This window comes from Tauraco erythrolophus, chromosome Z (genome assembly GCF_009769465.1).
Source record: "Tauraco erythrolophus isolate bTauEry1 chromosome Z, bTauEry1.pri, whole genome shotgun sequence".
In the NCBI taxonomy this organism is placed as follows: Eukaryota; Metazoa; Chordata; class Aves; order Musophagiformes; family Musophagidae; genus Tauraco; species Tauraco erythrolophus.
In genome coordinates this window covers 59,895,365-59,916,371 of record NC_141496.1, presented here as the reverse complement: position 1 = coordinate 59,916,371, position 21,007 = coordinate 59,895,365, and the positions used below count along the sequence as shown (strand labels likewise).

The 21,007-nt window shown below is 43.1% G+C and overlaps 1 protein-coding gene across 4 annotated transcripts in view; it reads left to right on the top strand.

Annotated features, from left to right (window-relative positions):
* Nucleotides 1–963: 963 nt before the first annotated feature.
* Nucleotides 964–21,007, top strand: part of SLC12A2 (solute carrier family 12 member 2) — a 67,148-nt gene continuing 47,104 nt past the window's right edge. For 3 of the 4 annotated variants that reach the window (XM_086630032.1, XM_086630033.1, XM_086630034.1), the window contains exon 1: nt 1,257–1,503. In XM_086630032.1, the coding sequence (XP_086486158.1) occupies nt 1,399–1,503 (105 nt within the window). In that variant the 5' untranslated portion in view covers nt 1,257–1,398. Of the gene's footprint in view, nt 1,504–21,007 lie in introns of all 4 variants that reach the window. The other variant, XM_086630031.1, reaches the window with a different exon arrangement.

The following is a 21,007-nucleotide window of genomic DNA, read 5'->3' as shown; positions in this document are numbered from 1 at the left end:
CGTCCCCGCAGCCGGCGGAGCCGGCGCGGCCCGCGCATCCCCCGCCGCCGGCGCTCCTCTCGCGAGATGTGGCGGCAGCCGGCGGGCTGACAAGCTTTCACGGGCGGGCGGGCGCCGGGGCGCCGCGGCCCCCCGCCCCAGGCCCGGCGCTGCGCTTCCCCCCCCGCCCCCCTCTCCTGGGCCGCAACGGGGCGGATGCAGCGGCGGCCATAGTTTGCGCCGGGAGGAGCCGCCGCCTTCCCCGCGAGCGCCGCCGCAGCCGGCAGCGGGCGGAGCCTGGGGAGCAGGCGGCGCCGGCGGCCCCCCGCATCTCGCCTCCGCCCGAGCGGGGAAGCGAGCGGGCGCGGCGAGGCGGCGCCGGCCGGTTCGCGTCGAAGTTCCTGCCTCCGCCGAGCGGGGATCAGGTGGAGCGGCCGGAGGGCGGGGGCGGGGAGGTGAAGGGCACCGGGGGCCGCTTCCTTCCCGGCTCCGCCGCCCCACGCTGGCCGCGGGCCCCGGCGCCGCTCCCTCCCGCCGAAGCCCCGGTGGGCTCGCCCGGCGCGACCGCTCCTCCCCGCGTGGCGCTGTCAGCGCGGCGGGCGGCGCCTTCGGGTAGCGGGCGCGCTCGGGGTGGGGGGGGGGGGAAGGCGAGCGGCGGCGGGAAGGCGGTGGGGGCGGAGGGAGAGAGCGGCCGGTGCGGGGCGAGAGGGCGGCGGCGGGGCCGCGTCTCGCTGAGGGGGCGCGAGGGGCGGGTGGGGGGAGGCGGCGGCCGCACCGGCGGCATCATCACCTGGCGCTGCGGCGGGGGGGCGGGGCGGGGCGGGCGCGGCGCCTGGCGTTGTCTGCGGCGCGCTGCAGCCCCGGGCGCTGGTTGGCGGTTTAAAGCAGCGGAGCCGCCGCCGCCGCCGCGAGGAGCGTTCAGAGCAGCCGGGGCCGCGGTCGGGGCCGCAGCCGCGCGCAGTTCTCCGTCGGCGAGGGGCAGGCATGGAGGGCAAGCAGCAGCTGGCGCCGCCCGGCTCCGCAGCGCCGGGGGCCGCAGGCGAGGAGGAGGGCAAGGATGCGCCGGGCAGACCGCTGGGTCCCACGCCGAGCCAGAGCCGCTTCCAAGTGGACTTGGTGGCCGAGGGCGCCAGCCGCCAGGCCGAGGAGCCCCTCAAGGCGAGCGGGGAAGGCGGCGCGGCGGGGAAGGGCAGCGAGGAAGCCAAGGGCCGGTTTCGGGTGAACTTCGTGGACCCGTCGGCCGGCGACGAGAGCCCCGGCGAGCCGGGAGGCGGCAGCTCGGAGGGCGGCAATGTCAGCTTCCAGAACGGCGGCGACACCGTGCTGAGCGAGGGTAGCCTCCACTCCGGCGGGCACCACCACTACTACTACGACACCCACACCAACACCTACTACCTGCGCACCTTCGGCCACAACACCATGGACGCCGTGCCCCGCATCGACCACTACCGCCACACGGCCGCCGACCTGGGCGAGAAGCTCATCCGGCCCAGCCTGGCCGAGCTGCACGATGAGCTGGACAAGGTGAGCGGCCGCCGCGTACCCCTCCGCCGCCGCCCCGCTCCCCGGCCGGCCGTCTCCGCGCCGGGCGCCGCGTCGTGCCGCCGGCGGGGCCGCGCTCGGCGCTTGTGCGTGCTCGGAGCGTGTCGGCAGCGGTGGGAGGAAAAAGCGAAAAGCTCTCCCAGCCTCGAGGAGGCGCAGACGGTGCGAATGCATCGGGTGGCTTGCGTCTGCCCTTTTTTTTTTTTTTTTTTTATTCCACCTTCCCCCCCCCCCCCCCCCCCCCCCATGACGCAGTGGCGTTTTCACCCTCCACTATATTTTTGGGAGATGGTCTCAATGGTGAGAGAGAGTTATAGCGGTAGGTCTCTCGGACAAATGGTTACTCCATAACCGAGAGGAGATCTGTTAAGAAGTAGCGGTTTTCAACTTCTGGTCCATAGCGCCTTCAACAGATAGGGAATTCGGGGTCTGCAAGAGGTGTTACGTCTGGGAAGGGAAATAAAAACCTTTGGAAGAAACCATCCCCCATGCCCCCCCGAGAAAAATTAAGGAAGATGCTCGTGCTTTTAATAGTGACGAGAGGTTTGTCTCCTAAGCGGCTGAAAACGCATGCCTCTCCCTGTGCACGCAGTGCCGATCCAAACCGCCGTCTGGCGTGATGCTGAAGGCTGCACAGATACCGCCGAGGCTGCTTCTCCTTAAGGAGCCTTTTCAGTCGTGCTGAGTCGCCCTGCGTGTGAGGGCGTCATGATCAAGGCTTCAAAAATTTTGAAGCCGTGCGTGTCAAGCTTTTTCTATTTCAGACTAATCCGTATGCTATTGGAGAGGAGTTACTGGGAAAGCTTATTTGCATTGTAGGCTGTCTTTATGCAAACGGAAGCTTTAGCTGAACCTGGAATTAATTTGATGTATTTTTTAGATCGTGGTTAAACTATTAAACTGTCATGACTAAACTAAAGCCAGATCGTACTGTTGCAACGCTGTTTTCTTGCAGTCTGAAAATTGCCTCTTGGTACTTGGCCGTGCTTTAAGAAGTCCATGTTCTAGTGGGTTTTTCTGCTGCGTTTAGGGATCTAAAGGAACATGTGGATCACATCCTAATGAAGTGAAGAATATTCTGTTTCCAGAACTTTTTTCATCCTACCTTTCACTCTGTATAGCTGGAATTCCATGAGAAAATGTATGTTCTTTTGAGACTGACCTATTTCACGCTATTATTAGGCAGCTCAGTTCATCTGTGGGGTTTATGGAGGGTTGTGGTGATTCTTTGAAGTGTGTTTTTTGAAACTGACTTTTCATCTGTTCTGATAGAACTAATTGTTTGGTGTGCTATAGAGATACTTGATCTTAGCCACTGCAAGGAAGTATCAAGACAAGTACTAACCATGGCAGCAATTTACTCTTTCCTTTCAGGTCTCCTCCTGATGGAGTTAAATGATGTTCTGTAGCCTGATTCTTAGTGTGGAATGGAAGCTGGCAATTGCTATCTTGAGCATGGAATTAGATATGCTATAAATAAACCACAGAATACATGTGGAAACACACTGATTTCTCCTCCCATCCTCTAAATTTCTGACTCCCGGTCCATGATAGATTGACCAGGTCGTTTGATAACTCTGTTTTGTAGGCAGAACATGACTTGTATTTCTAAGCTTGGCAGATAAGTTTTTGGTGTGTTTATATTGCAGCAGTCAAGAAAGCTCTTTATGGCACCACTGAGACATTCTAGTGCAGAATCTAACATTGTGGAACTATAGTTTCTCAAAGTGTGAGTTCTCCGTATCTCATTACAAAGCATAGGAAGCAATTTTCTTGGTAGGTTGTGCCATGGAGGAGCTATAGACAACCTAAGTACAGGATCATTACCAGAACAGTTTTGTTGTGAATGTTAATTAACGCAAACTATTAATTTCTCAAATGCCGTGAATTTGTTCTGCAACGTGGATAGGTCTCTATGTGCAGATTTTTTTTTTTTCAAGTGATGTCCTGTCTGCTGTGCCCCTCCCCCCCCCCCCCCCCCCCAAAAAAAAAAAGATGGAGGACGGAATATGCAATATCTGATATGCTTGATATTCTATGTAAGTATTAATTTAAAAAACTGTCATAGTGTAAACTTCAGAAGTTAAGTTGAAGTTCTAGATAGTAACTCAGCTGTTCTGTTGCAGGATGTTTCGTTTCCAAAGCCATTTACATGTTAGCAAGCATTTAGGCTTATATGAAGAAGGGAAGCAATTATTTTCACTTCGGACTTGGCAGAACAGTTTGCAAGATGAAGTTGAGAAAACAAAAGCTTTTAATAAGGGCGTGTCATGCATACTAATAACATTGGATATCTACGTTTTTCCCCATGTCCGTAGTATGAAATATGCCACATCTGTGATTATGTATGTGATTTCTGGCCACAGAGTACTGGTAGCTTTTAAATCATGATGACGCCATACTTTCATATGAAAGATGTTCACAAAGCTATTGTGCTTTTTTTCACTGTGTTTCAGGGGGCTTATTGTCCCCCTCCCCAAAGTGACTTCAGTTCCTGTTGACTAACAGTAATGGTCTCTAGTGTTGAATAATACTATGCATTAAAGGAGATATTTCACTGACTGTCAAGAATTTGAAAGATTAAGCTTGTTCTTTAGCTGTGGCTTTTGTACTGACTTGTACGGCGTGTATCTCAAAGACTCAGTAGGGCAGCTGGTATAAACATCCTAGTACCATTATATAAAATTTGCACTACATAAAGACCTATTGTTATGCCTCTGCTTCTTGACCCAGTGCATCAAGGTTGGCAGTTATTTTGTGTTAAGACTGACCTGAAAATGTGTTCACCAGCAATGTGGTTCACTGCTTTGAATGTAGCAATTTCATCTTGCAGTTAAAGTTTGCGCTATTCTTTTTTTCTCTTAAAAGGTAAATAAATGTTGTGAGGGAGTGTTACAGTAATGTTGACGCTAGTGCCAATTATAGAACAGATTTTTTTTTTCCTTAGTTTTATTTACAAGCTTCATATGCATAACTCTTCTACTGATTGTGTTCTCACGGCAAAGCAGTGTTGGAGGAAGATGCATGTACACGTACAGAGGGGATACCTTTTGACAAGGGTTTGTCTTGTGGGCCTAGTAGGATGATAGGTGTTTAACCACCTCAGATTTCATGCAGTCATTCCAACAGTGGCTTTCCTAGTAGAAAAGAAAGGGATTGTTCTTGGAACTGGTTGTGGAAACACAGCTGGGTGCTGCTGCAGTACTCTGAAGTGGATCAATTGGATACTACTGATCTTGGTCTGTCATGTTAAATTTAAAGTGAAGGATCTTGTCTTCATATATTGTTGGCTGCACATAGCCAAGGTGACCAATCTGTTGCTTACCCAATTGATGTGCATCACTCTTACTTTGCTTTAGAGACATGATAGAGGGAATTTGGTAATGCTGTTACTTACAGTTGCTAATCTCATAGAGAAGATGATGCTTTGCAGGAGCATTAGTGTCCAGAGATGTAGAGGCGAGAGGATGGTTATTAACAAAGAAGTGGGAGGGAAACAGCATACCATGATACACAGGTTTTTGTTGCAGTTGCAGCGGTGTCCCCTGCCCTCTTGAAGGGAATCTGTCTTCAGACATTAGGAAGATTAAAAGTGTGCTAGCTTTTCTTTTTTTTTTTTTTTCCCTGTCTTACAGTTTAGAAATACTTATTTGTGTTGCTTAGGTCAGCTACATCTGTAAGTAAAGCCATAGCCTGTAGAAGACATTCTGTCTGCCTTTGTGTTTCTCAATGTAAAAATTACCATGCCATAATGTCATAGACCTTATGGTTCTGGAAGGTGAATACTTTTAAAGTATTCAGAATTGGACTGCGTTTTAGTAATCCACTGCTATGCATTAATTTATAATATTTCTGAATAGCACTGCTTTAATCGAGGAGCTTTTTTTTTTTGAAGAATTAATGTCACAGTATGTGAGTGATTCTGATTTGGGATGTCTTTTGTGCAGTCGTTTATGACTCTGGTAAGTAGATGTTATGTGAACCAAGCCCTCTACTGGTAGCTGTTGCTTGTTAAATATATGCTGAGAGTACTAGTTGGTTCCCTCAACAGGCTAAAAGGTAGTGATCTCGGGGAAGATCTTTATGCCAACCCCTACCCCCTCAGCCCAAATGAAAAAAAAAAAGAAAGAAAAAAACCAAAACAACCAAAGGCATTTAAAAACACAAGTGTGCTTTGCTTCCTCCCGCACAGAAATTCATGCACCTGTCCTGAATTTGGAGACAGAAGAAAAAAGACATTACTGATAGTCTTGATGCAGAATTGAATTTGTTTTTACTCAAGTTAGATGACTATAGACTATAATTTTTTTAAACTATCTTTCTGGCTTTGATTTGTGTTTTCTCGAACATTGGAGTTTTTCCTCTTATGTGATAACTTAAAATGTTGAACTTAAGCACAGTGAAAAGGCTGTGTATGGCACTGCTTTTTAACAAAGAACATACTCTCTCTTGAAAATGTTAAATGACTGCTGCATCTCTAACACTTGTGGGTTTTTTTGGTGTTCTTTGTTTTTTTTTTTTGGATCTTGATTGTGTCTGCTTAGCCTGTAAGGAAGACAAGAGCTCAGTTGCATAAAAGGCTAAAAGATGATTCTAGATGATTCTAGGCTACGAAGTTAGCTGACCATGTTATGTAAGGTCTATGTTTAAAAACTGCTTCCTCCCCTCTCTCTCTGATGGAAGACTGAGACCCTCTTGCAGATCATTTTTATTGTGCTATCTTGCTGAATTTTGCTTACAATCAGTAGGTCTTTCAGTTCTTGAGTCAGTGTGATTTAATTCAAATAGCTTCTCTTCCTTCTTGCTCTCCTTTGTAATTGCAAGCAGAACTTGAATTTTCTTTCTGAACTTCATAATACTAAAATAAAACAAAATAAACTCTTAAAGTCTTAGTCTCTGTGCTCTTGGACATCTTAGAAGCCTTGAATTTGTAATTGTTCTTGTTCCTCACTTTTAAAAAACAGTGAGGTCAATGCACCTCTACTCGGATGAGGCTTTACTGGTGTCATGCAAAGTGGTGTTTTTACGCTTTTTCAATCACTTTGCTTATCCTGTTACCACACTTAATTGCCACCATCTTCATCAAGGGACAAAAATTAATGCGCTGCTCTGTTTGCAGCAGTAAATCATATTAGTCTCCCAGAGTTTGGATTTTATGAAGACCATGTGTGTTTTGTAATTCTGCATTCCTTGATGCTTGAATCTCTCTTATTTGATCTCTGTCGTAAGTCTTTAGTCCAAAACACCTGTGGAATACTCAAACCCCTTGAATTGTCTTCAGCAAACTGCTAATATTGTTCTCATTACTTTGTTTTGTTCCAGAGAAACTGGAAATAACTGAGCACTGTTAACAGATTATAGTTTGATAGCACAATTGTGGGCTTCTACTGAAAGGAGTAAACTCTTGTGCTCTCTATTGTGGTGATGTTTGTATTTTTTACTTGCATCTGGGAACTGATCTGGTTTATAGAGAGCAAACGCCCCCCTCAGCTGCAAAATCTTTCACTCAGTGTGGTGAGTCCGTTCCATGATCTAATACACACCAGTGGTCTTCATAGTCTTTTGACTATGTGCTTGTATCAATGAGTATGCATCCTTCATATGCATATATTTGTTTACTTATGAATTCTATAAATCTATTACTCTACTAATATTTTTTATGGTACAAAATAAAAGTTAAAGGATGAGATAAATATGAAATAAACACAGAAATATTTTTGTACTTTATTTACATTACAAATAATATTTTCTTCCCATGCTCCCAAGGAACTGTCTTGTATACCCCTTGAGGTTCCTGCACCCCTCTTTGGAGACTGCTGCAATGCACCATGAACTCCTCGAGCACTCATGTCAGAAGAAAGGTTGTCGTAACTTGCCAGAAGAGTACAGCTAGGGAAGGAAGAAAAGAGACAGTACCTGTTTGGAGGAGCCTTTTTTTTTTCTTTTTTAAATAAACCAATCTTAGTTGACATATTGTCAGTATCTAGTTCAAGACCAGAACCTGAAAGAATAGGAATAACTCCTCTCTAGCTGGGCAGCTTTTCTTTCAACATAGGCTATTTCAGAACTGGTTAAAGAGGAAGGTGCTATGGAATTGATCTTCACCTTCAGATTAACTTTTTTCCTTCTTGTACTACATTTGATTAGACCTCAGATGATTTTCATTCTTGAAGAATGTTGTTGCAGAGGAGGTTGGCAGGATCAGTGTCTTGGAGTAATGCAAACCAATGTACTACTTCTTCTGTTGCATCTTTCAGATTTTTTTCCTAAAGACCCATATAATATTCATCAATGAGCAATCACAAACCCATTTGCCCTGACCTTTTTTGTGCAGGTAATAGCAATCACAATATGATCGTTTATTCACTACTAAGAATTTTTTAAATTAGTTGACTTAGAATTGTTTGCATTTTAGTGTTTTGGAAGCTATCTGGTTCTTGCAGCTTGAGTGCATGGAATGTCTTTGATTTATTTCTACACTTCAGCATGCAGATTGGGCCCGGTAAGCTTCCTGAAATTTCTTTTTATGCATGAAAACTAAGATACATTATCCATGACTGATGAATTTAACTGGCTTCAGGATGCAGTGATTAATCAAAAAAAGGTAAAAAAAAATCGTAAAATTCCATTTTAACAAGCATATTTTTTGCTTCCTCATTTTGTTAGTTAGCTTTCCTTCTTCAAATGAACTCCTATTTCAGATTATTCAGGTGTTTTTAATTCAAAGAAAATAGCAATGTCTATTTCAGCTGTAAATAGGCTGTTTAATGTTTCAACTTACTCTGAGGGCTGACATGGTGGGGAAACTCCTAAAACTATTCTGAGTAATTCTGCTCTTGAGCTGTAGGCAGTTTGGCAGCTTTGACTTGAATGTAGTGCTGTGCCAGTACAAGCGAGTGCTGTGCTGCATCAATCTACCAGCTCTGCTCACTGCTGACTTGGGGGCTGTGCCTGTATTGGTATCCACCGCTTCATGTCATGACATTAAAAGTTCAGGCAGTACTTAATTTATTTTTTTAAGATTATTTCAATGGGCTGTTTAGTCTGTTGTAAGACAGTAGGTTAAGTGTAGTTTTTCATGAACTTACCTACACTTGGAACTAGACTTCTAATTAAAATGAGATGTTTTATTAAGGTTACTGCTGCATAGTGTGGTACACTTGCTCCCCATCCCCCACCTCCTGAATGGAAAGTGCATGATTCTGTTTTGCAGAAGTGAGTGAAGAGTGAAAGGTGTTAAGAGCAAGAATGCTTCAAATTAGCCCTTTTTTTACAGTGGAGCACAGAAGAGGTTTGCTATGTTGAAAACAAGTTCTTGAGAAAGACTGAAATGGGTTCTCTTTTGTACTTATTTACAGAACACTGTATTTCTCAGACTATACTTGAATATGCAGAACTGCTATGCAAGAGGCTGCTAATAGGATTTAATTCAGCTTTTATGCAATCAAATGCTGCATGTGCTTCATTCTGGAGAAAAGAAAATTATTTGAAACACTTGAAAGGTCTTTGACCATTACAAATGTATAAGGGTTATGTTTTTCAGATAATGAAGTGAAAACTACTTGTGTTCAGAGTCTGAATCTATTTTTCTGAGAAGTGTGATTTCTCTTTTCATGCCAACAGATATCAAAAGGAATACGATGGTCAACGCTCAGTAGTGAATAAATACTTCGATAATCATTCACAGTACAATGGTTCTTCTGAAAAGGATCTAACACATTGGTGCAGTAGGAAGACTAGTAGTTTGGTTCTGGAGAGAGCAGGAGAGGAGTGATCCATCAAAACCAGAACTCAGGTGTATTCTTGAGGTGTGAATTAGACTACATGTATTTCTTCCTCTTAAGCTGAATGGATTGGTTGTCCTTGTACTTGTGCAGGAAGTCCTGCCTCCTTTGTTGTGACTAGATGTTAATGGTGCAATTAACTAGAAAAAAACAGAAGCTGGCAAAGGAACTTTCTTTGTTGTGGTGGTGGTGTGGGTTTTTGTTTGTTTGTTTCATTTTTGTTATAGTTGCAAAACGTTTTGACTATTCCTTGACAGGAAGGCCTGAGTTTGCCTACAGTGTATCTGGGAGTGTGGAACATAAGCATTGTGGGTCTACTACTACCATGGGGTAGTCACACTGCATAGCTGCTGAAAAGAGGTCTTCTCACTTTTGTCTCTAATTGTCATGATCAGCATTCCCAGAGTATTCATATAATCTTGTCCTTGTGGAGGAATGTATGAATCAAGATGTGAAGATGTTGAGAGTTTTCTTTATCTTGATGCTTTTTGTAAAATGCTCTTGTTCTTTCAGTAATGTTTTTTGGTATGGAGAAAAAAACTGACCTATTTTTCTTTCAGATAGGATACTGCTCTTGCATGCCTGCAGATGTCAACAAAACTTTGCTGTCACAAAACACAAAAAACACCCACCACAAAAAAACAAAACAAAACACCACAAAACCTTCCCCCCAAAAACTACTTGAAAGGATTCCATCTGGTCACACCATACTGTCTACAGGCTTTCAAATCTCTAGACTTCAGTGCTCTCCTCTGGAACTTTTCTTCTGTAAATATGGCTAGTTCTATGTTAGAAATGGAAAGATTGCAATCTGAACTTCCTATGCCGATGTTACAATTAGACCAAATAGTGTTGACACTGTCGCTGTTTCCAGAGGCACTGATTAGAAATCTACCTTGAGAGAGACAGTATTTTGATGTGATGCTTAGGAAAGCACTGAAACTTTTTTTTGCTTGTAAAAGGCTGAAAACTCAAAATTCCTGGTCATGCAGTAGAGGGAGGAGTGAGATCACTCTTGGAATATTATGTAGTGTTTTAGCGCCTGGATTGCTTAAGTGACATAGAATCATAGAATGGTTAGGGTTGGAAGGGACCTCAAAGATCCTCTAGTTCCAACCCCTCTGCCATGGACAGGGACACCCTCCACTACACCAGGTTGCTCAAAGCCTCATCCACCTGGCCTTGAACACTTCCAGGGATGAGGCATCTACAGCTTCTCTGGGCAACCTGTTCCAGTGCCTCACCAGCCTCAGAGGGAAAAATTTCTTCCTCATATCTAATCGAAATCTCCCCTCTTTCAGTTTAAAGCCATTGCCCCTTGTCTTATCACCATATACCCTTGTCAAAAGTCCCTCTCCAGCTTTCCTGTAGGCACCCTTGAAGTACTGGAAGGCTCCAATAAGATCATCCTGGAGCCTTCTTTTCTCCAGGCTAAACAGCCCCAACTCTCTCAGCCTGTCTTCATAGCAGAGGTGCTCCAGCCCTCAGATCATCTTTGTGGCCCTCCTCTGGACCCGCTCCAGCAGCTCCATGTCCTTGTGTTGGGAACTCCAGAGCTGAATGCAGTATTCCAGGTGGAGTCTCACGAGAGTAGAGGGACAGAATCACCTCCCTCGACCTGCTGGCCATGCTCCTTTTGATGCAGCCCAGGATACGGTTGGCTTTCTGGGCTGCCAGTGCACATTGCTGGCTCATGTTGAGCTTCTCATCAATCAGCACTCCCAGGTCCTTTTCCTCTGTGCTGCTCTCAATCCATTCTCCGCTCAGCCTGTGCTTGTACTTGGGATTGCCCTGACCCACGTGCAGGACCTTGCAGTTGGCCTTGTTGAACTTCATGAGGTTCTCACAGGCCCACCTCTCCAGCCTGTCAAGGTCCCTCTAGATGGCATCCCTTCTTTCCAGTGTGTCCACAACACCACACAACTTGGTGTCATCTGCAAACTTGCTGAGGGTGCACTTGATCCCACTGTCCATGTCACCAACAAAGATGTTAAACAGTGCTGGACCCAGTGCTGACCCCTGAGGAACACCACTTGTCACTGGCCTCCACTTGGACATTGAACCATTCACAGCAACTCTTTGAGTGCGACCATCCAGCCAATTTCTTATCCACCGAGTGGCCATCCATCAAAACCATGTCTTTCCAGTTTAGAGACAAGGATGTCGTGTGGGACAGTATCAAATGCTTTGGACAAGTCCAGGTAGACGATGTCAGTTGCTGTTTCCCTATCCATCAATGCTGTAACCTCATCATAGAAGGCCACCAGATTAGTCAGGCAGGATTTGCCCTTCGTGAAGCTGTGTTGACTGTCACCAATCACCTCCTTATTTTCTATGTGCCTTAGCATAGTCGCCAGGAGGATCTGCTTCATGATCTTGCCGGGCATGGAGGTGAGACATGACAAGTTTGTGGCTGTGAAATACTGCTGCAACAATCAAGATCAGTCAAGGACCAGATTCTGTCTATTTCTCACCAATTAAAGTACTTAAGTATGCGCAGTTTTGCTGTTGCTTCGCTTCTGAATTGATTCCAGACCTTTTCTGTCAAGAAACAGTCTTGCAGATTGCAGTTTGTATCCATCCGGTATTAGGAGAAGACCATAATTACCTACTTAAAGATAAAAGTGAATAGCCTTCATGTGGGTAGTAAGCTTAGAGATCACTCAAAAAAAATTGGATGCATGTAAGACTTTAAGTGGTAGTGAGCATTATAAACAAAACTCATTATCTGTCCTTTGTAAGTGTACAAGTAGGTGCACAAGTCCATGGGACCTGATGAGATCCATCCGCGGGTCCGGAAGGAACTGGCGGATGAAGTTGCCAAGCCACTGGCCATTGTATTTGAGAAGTCGTGGCGGTCTGGTGAGGTCCCCGATGACTGGAAGAGAGGGAACATAACCCCCATTTTTAAAAAGGGGAACAAGGAGGACCCGGGCAACTACAGACCGGTCAGCCTCACCTCTGTGTCTGGCAAGGTCATGGAGCAGATTCTCCTGGGAACCATGCTAAGGCACATGGAGAGCAAGGAGGTGGTGGGTGACAGCCAACATGGCTTCACCAAAGGCAGATCGTGCCTGACCAACTTGGTGGCCTTTTATGATGGGGTGACAGCATCGGTGGACAAGGGTCGACCAATGGATGTCATCTACCTGGAGTTGTGCAAAGCTTTTGACACTGTCCCGCACGACATTCTTCTCTCTAAATTAGAGAGTCATGGGTTTGATGGATGGACCACTCGGTGGATAAGGAATTGGCTCAATGGCCGCACTCAGAGAGTAGTGGTCAACGGCTCAATGTCCAAGTGGAGACCGGTCACGAGTGGCGTCCCTCAGGGGTCTGTGTTGGGCCCGGCCCTCTTCAACATCTTTGTCGGTGACGTGGACAGTGGCATGGAGTGCACCCTCAGCAAGTTCGCCGATGACACCAAGCTGTGTGGTGCCGTCGACACGCTGGAAGGGAGGGATGCCATCCAGAGGGACCTCGACAGGCTGGAGAGGTGGGCCCGTACCAACCTCATGAAGTTTAACCAGGCCAAATGCAAGGTCCTACATCTGGGTCGTGGCAATCCCAGGCATAAATACAGACTGGGTGGTGATTGGATCGAGAGCAGCCCTGAGGAGAAGGACTTGGGAGTACTGGTGGATGAGAAGCTCAATATGAGCCGGCAATGTGCTCTTGCGGCCCAGAAGGCCAACCGCGTCCTGGGCTGCATCAAGAGGAGCGTGGCCAGCAGGTCGAGGGAGGTGATTCTCCCCCTCTACTCTGCCCTCGTGAGACCTCACTTGGAGTACTGCGTCCAGTTCTGGAGTCCCCAACATAAGAAGGACATGGACCAGTTGGAGAGGGTCCAGAGGAGGGCCACGAAGATGATAAGAGGGCTGGAGCACCTTTCCTATGAGGACAGGCTGAAAGAGTTGGGGCTGTTCAGCCTGGAGAAGAGGAGGCTCCGGGGTGACCTTATAGCGGTCTTCCAGTACCTCAAGGGGGCCTACAGGAAAGATGGGGAGAGGCTTTTCAGGAGGGCCAGTTATGATAGGACAAGGGGTAATGGTTTTAAAATAGAGGGAGGTAGGTTCAGGTTGGATATTAGGAAAAAATTTTTTACTATGAGAGTGGTAGAACACTGGAACAGGTTGCCCAGAGAGGTGGTGGATGCTCCATCCCTGGAGACGTTCAAGGCCAGGTTGGACAAGGCCCTGAGCAACCTGATCTAGTTGGAGATATCCCTGTTTGTTGCAGGGGGGTTGGACTAGATGACCTTTGAAGGTCCCTTCCAGCCCTAACCATTCTATGATTCTATGATTCTATGTACCACCCTGCAAGAGTAATAATTTACTCCTAAGCTGAAATCTATTATCTGAGTAAGTTTCTTGATTAACAGTCTTGCTAGCCTTGTTAATACATCATACTACTTGTAAGAGTTGAGGGCAAGAATGGATGATTCTCTATTCCTTTAAAAGAATTAAAAAAAAAAGGCTTTTAAAATCAAAATATTTATATATACACACAAAAAAATATTGCTTGATGTTTCTCTGTTAAAAGCAGTATTGAGTTGCAAGACACTGAAATATAAGCTGATGGCAGACATATGTAGCTGGCTAATTCTTCAGTTGACATGTTAATTGTAACTATAAATTCCTTCTATTTAACATTGTTCCACTGTAATCAAAGTACAACAGACTTAATTTCAGCTTAAGATAACGTTAACATTCTGTTTTTGATGCAATCTCTTTCAAAATCTCTGGAAATGGATGCCAAAAGCATTTGCTGCTATATTTTAAATTAGTAATTGTAGAGAAGGTAGCATAGCCAAAGCACTTAAGTTTTGGTCGCTTGGCTGCAAACCTGAAAAGGATTTCCTTTGATTGAGGCAAGTAACCAATGGTTGAAGTTATTCATGTTTGATTCCAAGGAATCTTGAGTTTTAAGAACAGATTATGTTTTATCTGAGTAATTTATCTCCTGTTGCTGTAGGTAACTGCTGGATGCCATTTAATGGGTTAGCAGGCTTTTTTTAGGTAATGACTGTGAAGATACTGGAACCACAGTATAGTAGCATTTTACAAATGCTTCAAACAAGGAGTGGGAATGGTTTAAAACCAAGCAGTAAAGTACCTAATATGACTGCTAGTCATTGCACAATGACTAGCAATGTTCCCTGAAAGTGTATGAGTGTTGAGATATTTTTAAAAGAAAATGCTGAGAAAGAGTTTAGGCAGACTGAGATGTCTTGAACATGTCTTCTGCCATGTTTTCTTTGCATGTGCTGCCTGACTGCGTTTTTTTCCGCTGGAAGCAACACTAATCACTCAAGCTTCCCATGTAACTCCTGAAAAACCTGAACACCTGAATATCTTTGCTAACTTGGCAAGTTTATTTTTAACTAACGAATTACCAGGAATTTGTAAACAGATCTAGAGTGTCTGTGGAAGCTGCTCTCTTTCTGAGTATCAGTCTTTAAGTAAAAGCTGACTGTGTTCGCTGAAAGTTTATTCAGTTTCTATGTCTAACAATATTCTTCTGCATCGTTTGGTAAGCCTAACTAGCAAATTACCTTTCTTAAGAAATCACTGTTTCAGTCAGGTTTGGATATGGATATTTACTGTACAGTTGTGGGGTTTTAATGGGAGGGAGGCTTAGGTAAATTCATTTGACGTAAATGAAAGCAATGAGAATATCTAGCAAAGCTTTAGGGTTAGCAGTTCTGAAAAAGATCAACATAGAGAAGATAGCTGTTTGTCAATAACTGTATTGCTAGCGTTACTAGTTTACAAAGTAGACTGTCCATGCCAGCACTGACTGCTCTTTAAGAGAGTGTTATGTAGAGTAAAATATTTTAAAAGTAATTACCTGCAGTACTTACTCCCTTTTAGAGCTGTTTATTTCCCTTACAAAAAAAAAAAAAACTTCAAAACAATCTAACCTGGCAGAGGTGTTTTTCAAACTTCATATTAAAAACTGACTCATTTTTGTTAGTCTGCAGAGCAAAGTTAACAGCATCTCAGCCATTTTTAACAGTGGTTGGTTGAAGAAATGGTTACAAACAATAGTCAATGTCACCAGATCAAATCAAAGACTGATGGAAGCTTATTTTTTCCTCTCACATTTTTAAATACTGAAATACTTTGTGTCCTCAGACCGGCAATCAAATTTGAGACTTTTCTTGATAAAGTGTTAATTGCAGGACTGTCTTGTGTCCTGGGACAACAATATGCTTAAAACCATTCCATAGAGATTTAGACATTTTGGAAAGGAAATGCAGTGCTCTTGGTTTCTTTTACCACTGGTTAGATAAAAGCATTAAAAGATAAAAATAGCTTATCAAAGACCTTTAGGCACAAACTGGGAATTTTATGACTGCAAGTGTTAGTGTGCTGCACAAACAGTGTTTAAGGGACAGATATGTTTGATACAGTTTAGCGTCCTACAGTCAACATTAAATAACTGGCTTATTCTTCGATAGTACTGTATCACCCTTAAATATATTTGTACTGGTACAAACTGTTTTCAAAAGTTGTCACTGTCGCATGAAAGGTAAACACCTATGTCAGCAGGATTATTCTAGGCAGTTATTCGATGGATACAATACATCTTTCTAAAACTCTTATTCAGATCATTAGAAATGCCACAAGTGATGTGGGAGTTCATTCCAGAAGGAAAAGTGAAGGCTTGCTCATCCAATAAAAGATTTGTAGTCTTTAAAAGTCACGGGAAGCATTAGCATCTTCTGGGGCAAAATATTCAGTAATTCTGCTGCTGTTTGATAACGTTCTTTAATCTGTCGTTTGTGTTTTATCCACAGTCTGACAAAAGTGTGTTTGAATTAGAAAAGCAGAACTAAGTGTTCGTAAGCTTTTCTTCTGTGTGTATTTTGAGCTGTGTTAAATCTGAAAATCTGCTTTACTGTCAAGTTTTGTAGTAGGAGCCATAGTCTTAACTGTATGCTGCCATAGAATTGGGCTATTTGGAAGTACAATCTCTACAAGTAACAGTTGAGACAGCTGGCATGCTACGTCTGGATCAATACATTTTACCAATTGCTTCCTTCCACAAAAGGAAATTCTTAAAAATGGCATTGCCCGTGAAGTTAACCTTTGGGAGCTGGAAAGAAGAAATGGCTATGGTAAGGTGTGGTGAACAGCTTGGCAATAATGCTGGAAGCTGCAGTGAGGGAATGTGGAAGAGTCTCTGGCTCTCGTGAAGAAGGGTTCCACTGTCCGTGATGATTGCTGCAAACATCTCTGACCACAAAGCTCCTAGTAGGTAAACACAGTGATCCCGTTTTTGAGGCTTTGATTGTAGCTGGGATGGACAAAGGCCCATTGCTGTACATAATTGTTCTGTTGGTACATCTGTAGGTGAAAGACAGTTCTCGGATGCCTTCCCTATTTCCTGTCCTCAGTAATCATGCTAAAGGATGAGAGCACAATGCTCACTATCAGAATATGTAAGTACAAAGGCGTTTTAAATGTAAGCAGCTGTTCTCTTGATTAAAGGTAGTGGAATGCCATTTTTATATTTCCTTGCAGAAATTGGAGCTTGAAAAGATGAGGCTTTTGATTTTCTTTAACATTTTGATAGCATTAGCTATTTAAACCAGCATCAGTACTGCACCCTAAGACAAGAAAAAGCTGCTGTTGTGAAGCTTTTCTAAGGAATTTGTATGTCAAGAAGCCCATACTATATGACATGTGCTAAACCTGTAACTGATCTAACATGAGAGATAGAAAAAGAGCAGTTAAATGCTCTAGCGTCAGATGCTTCTTTGGCCTCCTCTCTTTGCAGAAGAGTAGTGGCAATAGAAAGGATTAGGTTAAAAAGTTACTTACTACTTGAGATATATCAAATCAGGCAGACTGCAAAGAAAGCTATTTGCCTGAAGAAGAAGCAAGTAGTCTTAGGTACAAACTTGCTGGTTGTCCTGTCCTTTACCTGGAGCTTCAGTGTTGTGATACTTAAAAAGAAGCAAGAGCAGAAGAGTTCATGTGCGTTTATTCTGGTACCACCTCATACAGTTCAATGTGGCCTAAGTGTGCTGCCTTTAAGATGAGATCTAGAGAAATTCACCGCAAATAAATGTTCTGCATGACATGCACCACTATCAGGAACTCTTCAGTAAAACCGAAGACCAATTTTTATCGAAGAGAAACTTTTCCATGCACCACTGTATTTCAAGCTATGTGAAAAATCTCAGACCTCTTCTGATTAACAAGTCTTTTCTCATTACTAATCCATTTCTGATAAATGTGGAGACTATTCACAATTGGCACAAATAACTTACTGTTATGATCCAGTATGGGAGATGAAATAGTAGATTATCTTTGCTTTCCAGTGCACTGTGATACAGCAATGGAAATTTCTGTGTAGGAACAGAATTTCATTGTTTCTTGGTGAAATTCCTATCGGTGTATGATAGAATTGTCAGCGTGTAAATGTATCTTATTTTTCCTTTAACAGTGCAAGTGAACACCGTAACTCTGAGTGTTCTTTGGGCTGATTAGATAAAAGACACTATTTTGATTAATAAGTTGTGTTAAGAAGACCATTTCTGATCTGAAATGCTAAAACCTTCTGTTTTCTTTCTCCCTTTGTTACTCCTCTTCCAAATCCAGTATGTTAGTGTTTTTTATTGTTTGTGAAGATCTTATCGTGCATGTATTGCTGTACTAAAATAGTGCTGGTGTGGTTTTTTTTTCTTTCAGGATGTGACTTGAGCAGAAGCATTGTTTTCTCATGAGCACAAGCATGAAAAATACTACGCCTGCTTTATTTACAGCTGAGACCACAGTGGTGCTTTATTAATCTTGCATTAGAAGGCTGAACTTGGAGCCTTGTGTAGTGGAATTCCTTTGTGCCCACACTCTGTAGTATCTGTTCTCACTGGTGGTTTACTGAGCACCCACTAGCTGATAACCAGCAATAATCTTTCAGTTATTACATTTTGTGTGTGTTTCAAAATATTTTCCTAAGAAATATTACATAGTGTGGAGAGACAAGACATACAGAACAAAACTTTCTTGTGTTCATATCTTGGAGCTGATCTGATAACTGATAACTCAAAATATCAGTTGTGAGCCATTGTCTCCTTTCCAAAATAGAACAGGTTGAGCTATGGCCTTGTTTGAGCACTGTAGTAAAATGCATAGCTATCACATGATGATTGAGGTTGGAAGTGACCTCTGGAGGTCATCTTGTCAATGTATGCAGCTTCTACCAGTACCTGGCCAGCCATGGTCATATGCTGAAGTATGTATTTGGCTCTTACAGTAGATACTAGGATATTCTTCATCTTCTGTTAAAACCTAAACATGCAGTAAATGAAAACTTCTAGCTTGTTTAAAAAAAAAAAAGTATTGTGACTCAGTATTACAGCATTAACTACTTTAGTTGCATATAATGTTTCCGTATTTTAGGACATGAAGATACAGATTTCTTCTAGCCCTTCCTTGATCTTCCCTGAACAGTCTTTTCAAAGAACAGTGTTATGGTTTCTTATTAGAGACATGAGATGCTTTTTTGTAATAGCAGAAGATATTACCACATGCTGACAGTTTTCTTGACCAAAGCATGAAAACTGCTTAGATAAAATCAATGTGACTCCCTTTATGCAACGCTTCAAAATTGAGTTTGTTGCAAGTATAATGTGATGCTTTTGTATGAGAAATAAGAAAGGATTTTATATGAAGGATTAATTATACACAGTTATACTGTTGTAAGCTTGACTAGAGGTTTTGTTGTCATGGTCGTGAACATGTTTATTAATGTCCTTTGTTTTAATGTAACCTTTTTTTTTCTTTTTTCCTTCTCACTTCTGAAGGTGGGTGGGGGAGAAGGAGAGAAACTTCTAGTAAGTGCTAGCATGCTGGAAACAGCAAAGTCTGATTAGGGAGACCCTAATACCTAGGCAGAATTTTGAGTTTTATTCCTGTGTTTCTAGGAAGGTCATCTGAAGGATGAGTACTCGAGGGTATTGGAGCAGGGCAGTGTGTAGGCTCCTTTTCTGTCATGAGCTTCAGGTGTATCTGAGTTGTGTGAGGAGCCTGATTAGAGGGCTTTCCATTTCCTCAGGTCTGGGTTAGGCAGGTCAGCATAGGCTCAGCAAATGAGTGGGCTGTAGTGGTAAGTATTAAATTAAAACTTGTTAATTACTATTCTACTTCTTGACGTAGAGATGCTAGAGTTAATTCTATGTAAAATCTTCAATGTGGCAGCATGGTAATTCTCTTTTTTGCTCCTCACTGTTGTTCTTACCACTCTAAATGGATCACACACCACTTCTTCTTGATTTAGTTTGAATGCCTGAATACAAATAATCAGCAAATCAATAGATTCGTCTGGTCAAAGGCTGTGCAAATCTCCCAGGAAGTTACAGCCATTAGTTCTCTTCTATCCAGAAGAGTCGCAGTTCAGCAAACTGGGTAATTCTCAGTTATGGTGGTTCTTGTCCTCTGTTCAATGTATATAACACATTATATATGTATATACACACACATAAAAATATATATGTATATAACACATAGATATCTATCTACTTCTTTTTTTAATCCCTTCTGGAGATAAGAAAACCTACTATTTAAGAAAGCTATCTGTTAAAGGTAATGATCTGCAAACTGATGATGATTCTACCTGCTGGTGGAAAGCTTATGCCGTACAGGATCTGCAGATGTGTTGCAGGTACACCTGCTTTTGTGAGAATTTCAGAATGCAGAATCAGTGAGAGAAGCACTGACATGCATCTGTGCTAATGACCTTTGGATAAGGTTGACATAATCTGATATTTTATTTTTTTTTAATCTGTTTGTATGCTTACTGCTGATTGTAAGGTGATATGGTTGACACCCTTCATAAGTGACAGTTCTATAAATATTTCCTCTGGACTCTGTGCCAGTGGTATATTTGGTATTCGTGTAGCAGGAGGTGTAAAGTATCTCATGTTAAGCTTTCTTACTGTGTCCCTTCAGCATTGAACATACTGCATGAAAGCACAATTAAGGTCTAGTCTAATTTGTCTGTTATTTAGCAAATGGGAGTTTTGCCATTTACCTCACTAGGATTGAACCTCTAATTCCTTAAATGTTTTCTAAGCCTTCTGGGCTGCAGGCTGCTTCACAAATACTGCTTGAGCTGGTTTGTTGAATAGTGTTCTCTGAATGGTATTCAGGGTCTTTGTAGTATGTTCATTCTTTATACTTGTTGCCTTGGATAACTAACGTATTTTGCTTAGAGTGCAGCAAGCATAGGGAATATTTGAGTTTAAATGTTTAGGTGTTGGCCTGGCTTGGCAAACAAAGCGGCCTCTTGAAAAGCAAGCATGCAATGTGTATGTACACATACATTTTTAATATATATATCAAACAGTTAAGATTTCTGCATTGTAAGGCTGAGAGTTAAATTGTGAAGAAAAAACATAAGTTTGTCTTTGTCCATGGGACTGATGTTTTCTGCATCTGTCATCCTTCCCTTTTAAACAAGGAAGAGTGTTTGGGAAAAGACTTCTCTTCACTCCTTCTCCCTGAAATGCCACTCTCTCACCTTCCTTCCCGGCAGGATCACCTTACAATGAATGGCAGAATAGTTTTCAGGGAAGTGAATAATTTATTTCCTGAAAAATTGATCAAATGACAGCTAAGTCTGAACTACAGGAAATTCTATAGCTGAGACCAGTAGCTTGTGGTAGAACAGTATACACTTTCAGATTAAGA